This window comes from Lolium rigidum, chromosome 6 (genome assembly GCF_022539505.1).
Source record: "Lolium rigidum isolate FL_2022 chromosome 6, APGP_CSIRO_Lrig_0.1, whole genome shotgun sequence".
Taxonomy (NCBI): Eukaryota; Viridiplantae; Streptophyta; class Magnoliopsida; order Poales; family Poaceae; genus Lolium; species Lolium rigidum.
Genome location: NC_061513.1, coordinates 60,629,499 through 60,641,617, shown reverse-complemented (window position 1 = coordinate 60,641,617; position 12,119 = coordinate 60,629,499). Strand labels below are relative to the sequence as shown.

At 44.7% G+C, this 12,119-nt stretch overlaps 1 protein-coding gene across 1 annotated transcript; it reads left to right on the top strand.

Annotated features, from left to right (window-relative positions):
* The first annotated feature begins 5,682 nt into the window (after positions 1–5,682).
* Positions 5,683–7,293, top strand: LOC124667791 (amino acid permease 3-like). Its single transcript, XM_047205032.1, has 3 exons — positions 5,683–5,764; positions 5,866–6,408; positions 6,509–7,293. Exons 1-3 carry the CDS (start codon positions 5,683–5,685, stop codon positions 7,291–7,293), a joined length of 1,410 nt encoding a protein of 469 aa, XP_047060988.1.
* Positions 7,294–12,119: the final 4,826 nt, after the last annotated feature.

The following is a 12,119-nucleotide window of genomic DNA, read 5'->3' as shown; positions in this document are numbered from 1 at the left end:
TGAATATTCTGTTTCATCAACAATGCCCAGTGTATGTATCAGAAGAAGTCTAGAACCATCTATAGATCTTGCTAACCACCACACACCATAATCGACCTCGTGATTATGGCCAAGAGCATCCTCAAGTGCACACCGCCATTCAAAAACGTTGGGTGGTGGCTCTACGATCAGCGGAGGACCTTCTTGAAAACGTAAGTAGTGTTAAGAAGGGCATGTTTGGTTTGCACAAATCTGAAAACGTAAGAATTGGAAAAACGCATTAGGATTTAGATGGGATGATATAATTTCATTTCCATTCAATAATACAACATATTGGTATATTTGAGTACATCACATGGGAAACTAAAGGATTCATTTCAAGAAGTTCAAGTAGAGGTCAAAATCCAACATAATTCAATCTGAGAATAAAACTCCTAATTATACAATCCTCAAATTTTTTATGGTAATCATCTCGAATAAAAAGTCTAAATACCCATGAAATTCCATACGAAGAAAATATGCCCCAAGTCAGATCAGTCAGGTTCGAAAATTAATAAGTTTGTGCATTAAAATTATCTTTACAGCCATGAATAATGAAGCTCATCATACACTACGTCCGGAGGAAAATTACCAGCTTGCTGTCCCTACAATGCACAAAGATCAACCACAATACAACAAGTAGGAACTAAACTGTAAATTATCCCTTCTCTTCTATCTTCTACTACTATAATGCACCAGTTTTGAACAAGACATGTAGCAGCAATTCCAACTGTTGGTATCCAAAATCTAACGGTTGGGATTAGAGGTATTCGCGTGAAAAAAATACCACACCAGTGTCCACGTGTTTCTAGAATCGTCATGTTTCCATTATGTAGAAAAATTAGAGGAGGCTCATACCGATATCACACGTCCCACTTGATAGTGATTAAGAAAGGTTCCAATTTTTTGTTCATATTTATAAACTGTATGCTCGCACTTATTTTGATGGTATAACCAAATTATTAGTTGTACTGAAAGTTTGAACAACATTTAGAACGCAATTTTTGTACATCAGTATTGCAAATCGTAATTGGTCCAACATGTGCAGCATGCCATTTACTAGTTAAGATATTAAACAAAGACTCACCCGAGGTATATGGTTCCCAAACTAGAACATCTCCATACGGATATGTAACTACGTATACACGATGCAGGTGTGAACTTGTACCATATCCAGGAATGCCCATGGCATCGACATAGCTGGTTCCTTCAAAGAATTCGTGTTTCTTAGGATATCCCACTCCTTTTCTAGGGGCGCTTGTAGGATAGCGATCAAGTCGTCAAATACAACGATTACCTCGTAATGCCATGACCCTGCTAGATCATCTTTGTACGGCGTCTTGACGATCCGTACTTTGAGCAGTTCCAAACTTCATCTATTTTGTGTTTGAGGAGGAATGGTGGGCTGACATGCCACCATTCACGAGTAGGGCCCAAAAAAACTCCTGCATCTTGCAGAGATGGAAGAGGTATAATAGTATCTGATATGTATATGTTGCGGATCGTCAAGTGCCCGTCCTGCTGGACAAATGCCACCCAGTCGCCGTTACAACCCACCCAGTGCATGGGTCCATGTCCATCCAGTTCCTCCTTGGTATGGATAAATGCAGGAGCTGTCAGCTTGTCTAATGACATCAGCAACGCGTTAATGCCCTGCAAATAGGATTTGTTTCAAATTTTCTATGCATGCAAGGTATTCGACAGAATGAAGAGCGGATTGTGCAGAACTGATGCTCAAATGTAATGGATAAATAAAGCAATTCCGAAGAGTACATGTGCATAGTGAAGGTAGCAATCCTTGCAGTACACCCAAATTAGGTGATGATGTTGAGTCTAAATACATGCATGATGTTTGGCAGTAAGAAAAGTTGATTGAAAAAACACAAGCTGAAACGAGATGAGTAAATAAATAAATACTCTTACAGTGTTGTCGCGGTCGTCCGGCCAAGTTTCGGGGTCGCAGTGGAGCAGGCTAGGTACACCGAACGGAACCTTATGCGCTTCGCGGATGGCATGTCGCATGCCGATCGTGCCTCGAGCGAGGTGACCAATGCTGAGTATATCCACCCGCTTGGCTATGTTCTCCACCAGTGGGTAGTGGAGGTTGCCCCACCCCATGAACTGGTGGTATAAATCAGGAATCTCCTCAACCTTACGCTTTTACTTCACTGGAGTTGGTAATCTAATGCAAGGGAGAGAGGGGTGAACGGGAGAGAGAGACATAAGAGGGTTTTTTTTTGGAGAAGATGTACTACGATACTAGGAGGTGGAGATGCGGGGCATGTTTTCGGGGAGAGGAACCGCTATTTCCCTTTAAAAAATAACCGCAAGGTTAATCGCTCGTTAGAACTTGGGGTGGGGATATAGTGGTAACATATTCCAAGGTATTGACCAACTTTCCCTCACCTTGACCCCACGTGGTTGTGAACCCGAGATAATTTTCTTTTTGATGAATCCGACATACTTATTGTAGTACTAAAATAGTAGTACAAGTATATACCTTGTATATACCAATATTATTATTTTAAGGACTTTTGTTCCATGAGCAACAACTTCTCCCATCCGCTCATCCGAAATCCTAGCCCCTCCAACTTCAAGGACCAATCGACATAGCTATGCCCAATAATTTAGCTCAAGTCACCGCACACATAGTCCTCCCACCGACAAGGAATAGGAGCATCAGCCCTTTCGTCGCTTGTTGCTATACATAATCATATACAGTACCATATATATTTCAAATTTTCATATCAAAAAGTAGTTCAAATATGAATTTTAACATCTCAAGCTAATTCGTCGCTTGGTCTTACACATAAGCATACCATAGTTCTAGTTTTGTCTTCACCGAACAACAGAACACAATGTGTTCATCACAACATAGCCAACCGGAGTACCTAGTAATGTAACTAGAGAAGTGAACTTATAGTTGATCAATCCTTCAACTTTAACACAATAATATCCCCACATTCTGTGTTGAGGAGCCACACCCATACATAAGAATACCATCATGTAGACCACAAATGCATCAATGAAGAGAGGGGTATACTTATAGACCACCTCTTTACAAAAAAGTTGTAATTAGTAGACCACAAGTGCCTCGTTCCTTAGCTATGAAATTACATACTATCAGTAGGTACAATGGCTGCGGGCCCTGTTTCATAATTAAACATCACACTTGTTCCAATCCGGGGTGTTGGCGAAGTTTGGGATGAACCAAAGCGGTGTCTTTACCAGGTACCTATCTTTTTTTGTTTTGCATGTTTTCTCCAAGACGTTGGTTTGGAAACCAACACGCAATCTTCAAGATTCAGACTGAATCGACATATTTCAGGCAGCTGCGAATTGCGAAGCCATGCTTCATTCGGCAAGGTGTACACACAATTTCTTCTCGTGAGACATCCTGGGATAACATCTGCACCGTCTAATGGCAGCATAATTGGATAGTTCACTCCAAGGAAAAGAGAATATGCTCCAAGGTCATCAATCTTTTTCCACGGAATACCTTCATTTAACTTACTAGTGTCCTTCGTGAACGCATATAATACACAACGTTTCACATCATACGGACTTCTACGTGGGCTGTACGAACCTACCCAAACCCGCAGTAGTATTCCGGAGGACGATCCTGCCCCCAGACCCAAACCGGTATCGTTGCATTCTGACCGTCCATGTATTTTGATGACTTGGCGAGTTCGGAGAGGGTGCGTACGGAAGTAAAAATGTCATGTTATATGACTATCTATGAAACCTCAGTACTTATATTTCTCGAACAACTCGGACACATCACCGTTGGCGCCCTCGAGTTTGCGAGGGCCACTATGCTAGTTTTCTTTTAAAAAGCAAATAAAATAAACTAAACTAAAACAAAGCCTGCCGAGCCCTTGCTAGTGGATACTAAAATTAACAAGCTAGCCTTGCCGAGCCCTTACCAGCGGATACTAAAATCAACAAGTTAGCAGGCCGCTCTCTACTAGCTTAATTAACCTTCATGCCACTTCGTTATTTGGAAATAGAATTTTGCCACTCGAGTACATCAGCGCTAAGAGCACAAATGCTGGTCAGGACAAAAAGAGGCTATGGAGACAGTTCCAGCCGCTGCTTTCCTTTCTCCGCACCAAAAGCTATCGTCGATCCCAGAAACAACTTAGAGAGATGATTCGTAGCTAACTAGTTTAAACGCTGCTTGTTAGGTCGTCATCATACCCCATGATTCATAGCATCTCCCCGTGTATGTTAAATAGTTTTTGGTCTACACATGTAGCATATTCACGTTGTAATGGGGATTAGCTAATTAACTCATATAAGGACGAACATCTCCCGCGGAAAAGAATGGCTCCCCGGCTCCGTCACAAACTTTCGTCCCAGCTGGCCACTTTTTGTGCAAATGTCCGTCCCCTTAATTTCCTCCATAGGTTGAGGATACAGCAGCAGGCAGGGTCGGTCAAACGGGATCGAGGCTGCAATGATTTGTTCCACAAACCCGGAATCAAAGTTTTAAGCACTGAGCGATCGTGTACTGCAGCTATCTCATGCCGTAGACAGTGATCGAAAAGTGATACGGCGATGGAGAGACGAGAGCCATCGAACACACGCCCGGCGGCCCAAGTGGGGGGTGAAAAGAAGGGAGGCACCGAACCCTATTCCATTTCCACTCCTCCATGGAAGCAGAAAAAGGATGGACGATAGCCCGGGCCCGATCGGCTCATGGCGCGGAGCCTTCCCCTATATAAGACCCATGCGATCGGTGTAGACGAAGCACCACCACAGCAAGTGAGCCCCTCTCTCCATCCATCGACAGGGCCTTGTGGTCGGTCCAGCTGCGCAGAGCAAGAGCAGGGCCAGTGATCGATCGAGCATACAGCTTCTGCAGAGAAAGGTAATTATAACTGATTCGGAATGCACCGGAGCAGGAGCTGGGGTAGCCAGTTGCTCATGGCAAAGTTCAGCAAAGCAGTGGTGGTAACACTGCTGCAATCTTAATATCTTATCCTAGGGCTAGCGCTCTGGCGAATTAGGTATTCTCTGCTGTTTCACCCGTTGACATTGCGAGCCAGCCAGGCATGCAAGTCCACTATACTTGCATGCTCGATCGGCAATCAGCTTGTGTCTGATGGAGGGAGAAAGGTGTTAGCCGGCCCCTTCTGGGAAGACTACCCTGTCGTGTTCCACTTCCACCATCCAAAACACATGTAAAATACTTACAGGCAGTGAGTCTCCCAAGTCCAAAGGAGGTTCCAATTTCCAGCCCTAGCACTAGCTGCACCTTCCACCTCCCCGCGCCAGCCACTGAGCAACGTACCCACTCACGGACGCAGGCAGCCAGGCCCCTTGATTCCGGCACGCCTGACGCCACCCACCGTGCCTATAAATTGCTCCCGTACCCTCTCCACCCAGACACACACACACAACACCTCGTGCTTGTTTGCAGATATCTACTCGGTGTGTGTGTGTCTGTCACTCTGTCTGCAGAGATCAGATCCATGCACCACATGCAACTCTAGTCATATATAGCACGTACTACTACTGTGGTGGTCCGTCTAGCTGGTGTCGTCTTAACTAGTTCTTCCCAATCTTCACACCTGCTCTCTGTTGGCAGAACTTAAGCGGACGTCGATCGAGATGGCTGACAACGTCGTGGCTACCTTCTACTACCCGCCGACGGGGGCGATGCAGGTGTCCGCCGCCGAGCTCGGCGAGACCAAGCTGTCCAAGCAGGGCTTGGACGACGATGGCCGCAACAAGCGAACCGGTAAGTATGCAAATGTTGCGTTGCGTCTCGATCATGGTATGGATGTACAGTATACGATTCTAGATTCTTGGTTGCTGACGATTGACGGGATGCACGCGCAGGCACGATGTGGACGGCTAGCTCGCACATTATCACCGCGGTGATCGGGTCCGGGGTTCTATCGTTGGGCTGGGCCATCGCGCAGCTCGGCTGGGTGGCCGGCCCCGCCGTCATGCTCCTCTTCTCCCTCGTCACCTACTTCACCTCCTCGCTCCTCGCCGACTGCTACCGCTCCGGCGACCAGAGCACCGGCAAGCGCAACTACACCTACATGGACGCCGTCAACGCCAACCTCAGCGGCGTCAAGGTCAAGGTCTGCGGGGTGCTGCAGTACGCCAACATAGTAGGGGTCGCCATCGGCTACACCATCGCAGCATCCACCAGCATGCTCGCCATCAGGCGGGCAAACTGTTTCCACGGCAAGGGCCACGCCAACCCCTGCAAGATCTCCAGCACGCCCTACATGCTCATCTTCGGCGTGGCGCAGGTCTTCTTCTCCCAGATCCCCGACTTCGACCAGATCTCATGGCTCTCCATGCTCGCCGCCGCCATGTCATTCACCTACTCCTCCATCGGCCTAGGCCTCGGCATCGTCCAAGTCATAGGTACACACACACACTCACCCTGTTATCCATGCATGCATGACTCACGTTGACCAATGTGTTAACTAACTAACTAATGGATGAATCGATGCAAACAATGCAGCAAACGGAGGCGTGCAAGGCAGCATGACCGGGATCAGCATCGGCGCAGCGGTGACCCCGATGCAGAAGGTGTGGCGCAGCACGCAGGCGTTCGGCGACATCGCCTTCGCCTACTCCTACTCCCTCATCCTCATCGAGATCCAGGACACCATCCGCGCGCCCCCGCCCTCCGAGTCCACCGTCATGAAGCGCGCCACGGGGGTCAGCGTCGCGGTCACCACCGTCTTCTACATGCTGTGCGGCTGCATGGGCTACGCGGCCTTCGGCGACGCCGCGCCGGGGAACCTCCTCACGGGCTTCGGCTTCTACGAGCCCTTCTGGCTCCTCGACATTGCCAACGCCGCCATCGTCGTCCACCTAGTCGGCGCCTACCAGGTCTACTGCCAGCCCTTATTCGCCTTCGTCGAGAAGTCGGCGGCGCAGAGGTGGCCGGACTCCAAGTTCGTCACCGGGGAGGTCGAGGTCCCGCTGCTGAGGGGCAAGGTGAACATGTTCAGGGCAACTTGGAGGACAGCGTTCGTGGTGGCGACGACGGTCGTGTCCATGATGCTGCCCTTCTTCAACGACGTGGTGGGCTTCCTCGGCGCGCTCGGCTTCTGGCCGCTCACCGTCTACTTCCCCGTCGAGATGTACGTGGTGCAGAAGAAGGTGCCCAAGTGGAGCACCAAGTGGGTGTGCCTGCAGATGCTCAGCGTCTGCTGCCTCGTCATCTCCCTCGCCGCCGCCGCGGGCTCCATCGCCGGAATCAAGTCCGACCTCAAGGTGTACCACCCGTTCAAGTCATGATCGATTCGTCCGCACGTACGGAACAGAACAAACTAAGATGCCATCCCGTCCCATCAAATCCAGCCCGTTGATAGGATGAATATATAGCAAGTAAGAATATGGGAATGAACAGTAGTGACAAGAAGTGTGTGTGTTATCGGTTAATGTTATCGTGCTGTGTAAACTAATTTAACATGGTACTACAAAAAGTTAAGGATTCGAATAAATTAATCGAATTGTCTGTCGTCACTCTGACCTCCGACCGTTGTAGTCATGTTGAAGCCACGGCGACCATGCATGGCCGATTCCGGCGGTAAAATCAATGGATCCACCCTTCTTTTCCAAAGTGGTTGGACAACCGTCGAATCCTGATGAATCTTCATGCATTTTCTCGTACAAAGTGAAGCGAAAGCATTACGGGCGGTCGGCCCAGCTAGCTAGAAGAATCCTTGGAAGAATCTTCGTGCAGTTTCTCGTACGTACAAAGTGAGGAATCCTTGACGCACTCCGTGATGTCGTAACGTTCAGAGATCCCGGCACTTTACGCGATGTGATCTTCGCTTTTCCGGTGAGATTCTAGCACATCCCAGATCAGAGGCCAAGTCTCGTCGACACTCTTTGGTGGGTTCGTGCTGGCTTAATAAACGGACAGCCCTCCACCACTGCAGTCGCCATCGCATTCTCGTTGCCGGGGCCGGGGAAGATCCTGCCGACGGGAGACCGTGCGTACACAAGGAGAAAGAAGAAGCAACCTTTTTTTTTTGCAAAAATTGCACCGATCTATTAATAATTACTAGTAAAAGGCATGTGCCTTGCACGTGTGTTTTTTTGTGTTCCTAAACAAACATCATAGAATAAATATTATAATTGGCAGAAATATATTAATATAATAGGTGATTATCTGAAGAAAGCTTAGATGGATAGCAAGATATGTGCTATTTGAAAAATAATATTGTTGGCGCATTTGTTACAAGAACATAATAAAAATATTTGTGTTGCTCGTGTTTGGAAAATATATAGCTATCTCAAAGTTCAGAGCTTGGACTTATTATGCTAATCAGATCTTACTCGATAAGATAAACAAAATACCTTAAGAACGAATGGCTTAGATAAAGAAAATGCCTTAACAATGAATGGCTTACAAATTACGAAATATTCAACATTTCTTTCTCATCTAATTGAAAAAGCACTTTTCTTCTACAAAAAAGATGTTTCTAGGTAACAAAACTCCTGTTTTCCAACTACATGGCCTACCGATTCATTTTCTATTGCATTTCCTAATAATGAGCATGCGTCTTCCAAAGAGTTCACAAATTTATCTTTCCTTTTGTAAAATAAATAAGAACAAATAATTATGCAGGAGACAATTAAAAAGAATTCAAGAAATGAATAAAATCACTTTATCCTAGTACTTACTGGATTTTTTTAACCGACACCGGATCAGACCAAAAGACAAACACCTTGTGTGCAAATAAAAATAACAGGGACTACACACCGGAGAACCTACTGTATTAATTGTACTTTCAGGACTAACACGAAGCATCATATGTGCAGCAATGTGAGGTAAACAAATTGTGCATGCTCATAACCATCATTAGGAGGAAAGTAATAAAGAGAGGGAGCGACTCACATGGGCTTTCCAACTGTGGCGTTGGCTTCCGACACGATGAATGTGGCTTGTACAGTACAGGGTTGCCTGTATACAGATCGTATACATACGTATACGACGGCGAACATGCGGAGAGAACGAAGAGGTGTCAATCTGTACGTAATATGTTGCAGATAGGAGATGCATCGTAAGTGCTGACACTTGAGCTCATTCAAGCCCTGAGCTGTGATCGATCTAACTACAGCAAGGTCGTCAACACGGTGCATGGGAGACGAAAATAACGCAGTACTGTAGTTGGGATTGCGAGTTTGCGACGTGATGGAGTGTATCGAGTACAAGACCGTGGGCTGTCAGTAGTAGGCCCTTTTTTCAATTGGCTGCAGCCTCTGGAACCATCGGGAAGGGGTGAGCTGCTTCCAAAAATGTGCGTCGAGCGGGAAGGAAGTAGAGGCGAATCCAGCTGACTACAACCGTCCGATCAGACCCAGCTTGGTGAAGATGAACGGTGGATACCAATGCATGCGGTGAAATCAACGGTTAATAGTGATTCTCCATTTCCTGGCGGGAATCGAGAGTGGGATTGAAATCAAATTTCAAAACTGGTGCATTATAGTAGTAGAGATTAACAGTAATACAAATATATTATAGAAAGGGCAAAGCAATACAAAGCTTAATCTGGAAATTCCGAAAACCTTTAAAGGTAATTCTTTTGCTGTTTTACACCCTGATGTTCTTTCTGATGTTAGTGATAGCATTGATGTTATCGTTGGCAGTAATGAGAGTGACAAATTCGATCATTACTGATCTAGTTGCAACTGAATATGAACGATCTTACGTGTTTGATAAAACTAACCTTGAAACTGCACTTCTTGAAAGTTTGGATGTTGAGATCCATGATCATGAGAGTGATCAAAATGCATCTATCATAGTGGATGAACATACTAACCAGGTGGTAAAATCCGATGATAGGTTGCTTTTGGAATCCTAGAGGTTTTCATAAACATGGTAGATCAAAAAGTATTGTTGATGTTTTGCTAAACAACAAACTTGATTTCGTGGGTTTCCACGAAACAAAACAAGAAGAAATTTCTAATAATTTTCTTAAAGCCATTGCTGGCTCTTGCGAATTCTTTTGGCACTACTTACTCGCTAAAAAAACTGATGGTGGTATTTTAGAGGGTTTCAAGACAGCTATGTTTGAAGTCATTAACTATACGCTGGATGAATACTGTAATTACATTTAGTTTTATTCAGTAGTTAAAATTTTGGATCATGGTTTTATTCAGAAGTTAATTGTCGTATATGGTTCTGCTTATACTGAACTCAAATTGGACTTTATTGCTGAATTACATTTAGTTATGGAAGTATGTCCTTTTCCTTCCCTTGTCGGTGGTGATTTTAATCTGGTGCTAAATGTATGTGAGAAAAACTCCGAAAACATTAATCACCAACTTACCTTCCTTTTCAATGATTGGATAAATAAATGGGCTTTACTTGATTTACTTGTGTCTAATCGTAGATTCACCTAGGCGAATAATCAAGAAAACCTCATTCTTGCTAATTTAGATCATGTGTTTGCTTCTTCTGATTGGGATAGCAAGTTTCCTCTTTCGTTAGTGAGAGAAATTCCGAAATCTGGTAGTGACCACACCCCTTTAATCATTGAGTTCAAGCTTAGTCCCCCTCCCTCCCAGAAGTTATTTCATTTTAAGAAGTGGTGGCTGAGTGAGCCGGAGTTTGTCCCTTTTGTTACCAAAAGTTGGACTACTCCCATCCCCTATTCGCATGCTTTAGCCGTTAATATCTGGAATTATAAAGTGAGAAGGCTTAGAAAGAACCTTAGAGGTTGGAATTCAAATGTAGAAGCTGCCTTCAAAAAAAAACCATTTATTAGAGTTTGATATCCTGGATATTTTCTCGTAACAGAATAGGCTTGACCAGAATGTCAGAGACCGAATGGCTCAAATTAGATCTGAATTAGATTCGATTTGGAAAATGGAGGAACTAAAGCTTATGAGAGATCTAGAGAAAAAGATATCCTGGAAGGGGATCGCACCAAAGCTTACTTCCATGCGCTGGCTAACCAACGTAGGCGGAATAAATAGTTGGTTGTGTTGGATGGTCTGGTGACTTCCACTCCCGAGATGCTCTCCATTGCTTGTGAGTTTTATAAAACTCTTTTTAGTTTTGAGACCAAACCTAATATTCACTTGGGGGCTGATTTTTGGGATTCTATTGACTTAGTTTCAAGAAAATGTCCTTCTTGAATAACCTTTTTCTGAAGGAAAAAAAAATGAGAGATGCTAATTTATTTTGGTTCTTATGCAAATGGGTCTCCTGGCCCGGATGGCCTACCCTTTTTTTGTTTATCAAACCTTTTGGGATCTAACTAAAACTGATTTCATGGCTCTAGCTGCTGATTTTTGGTCTGGGAAGCTTGATGGTTTTCGATTAAACTTATCTATTATCACTCTAATTCTGAAAGAACCTGATGCTAGGGAGATGAAAAAATTATGTCTCGTCAGCTTAGAGAATTGTTCACTAAAGATCTTTACTAAGCTGCTAACTAATAGGATTGGCCATGTGGCTGATAGATTGGTCTCTATGAGCCAATCTGCGCTCATTAAAGGCCGTTTTATCCTTGAGAGTGTTGTCCCTGCTCATGAGGTCATTCATGAAATACATCGGTCGCATTCCTCTGGTCTGATTTTGAAATTGGATTACGAAAACGCCTAACACCATGTGAGTTGGGATTTCTTGGATGAGATGCTTTTGTCTCGTGGCTTTGGAAATCAATTTCGAAGCTCGGTTTCGAAAATTCTGGTTGGTGGTTCTTTCTGTGTGAGCATCAACAACATCAATAGTAACTACTTTGTGGTCGTTAAAGGTTTAAAACAAGGGGATCCTCCTTCCCCGATCCTTTTCAATTTAATTGGTGAAGTTTTAAAAAAATGTTACTAAAAGCTGCTAGTAAGAACCTTATTCAGGGATTGCTCCCTCATCAGGTTACCCCGGTGGTATCATCATCCTACAATACGCTGATGATACCATTGTTTTCTTGGAACCCAATATTCATATGGCTAGAATTCTTAAATAGGTACTCACATGTTTTGAAAAATTATCTCTCTTCAGGATAAATAACCATAAAAGTGACCTCTTCACCATCAATTTGCCTAGGGCTTGCGCCAGGTATTTTGCCCAAGTGTTTTGCTGCAATCTGGGCTCCTTTCCCTTTAAA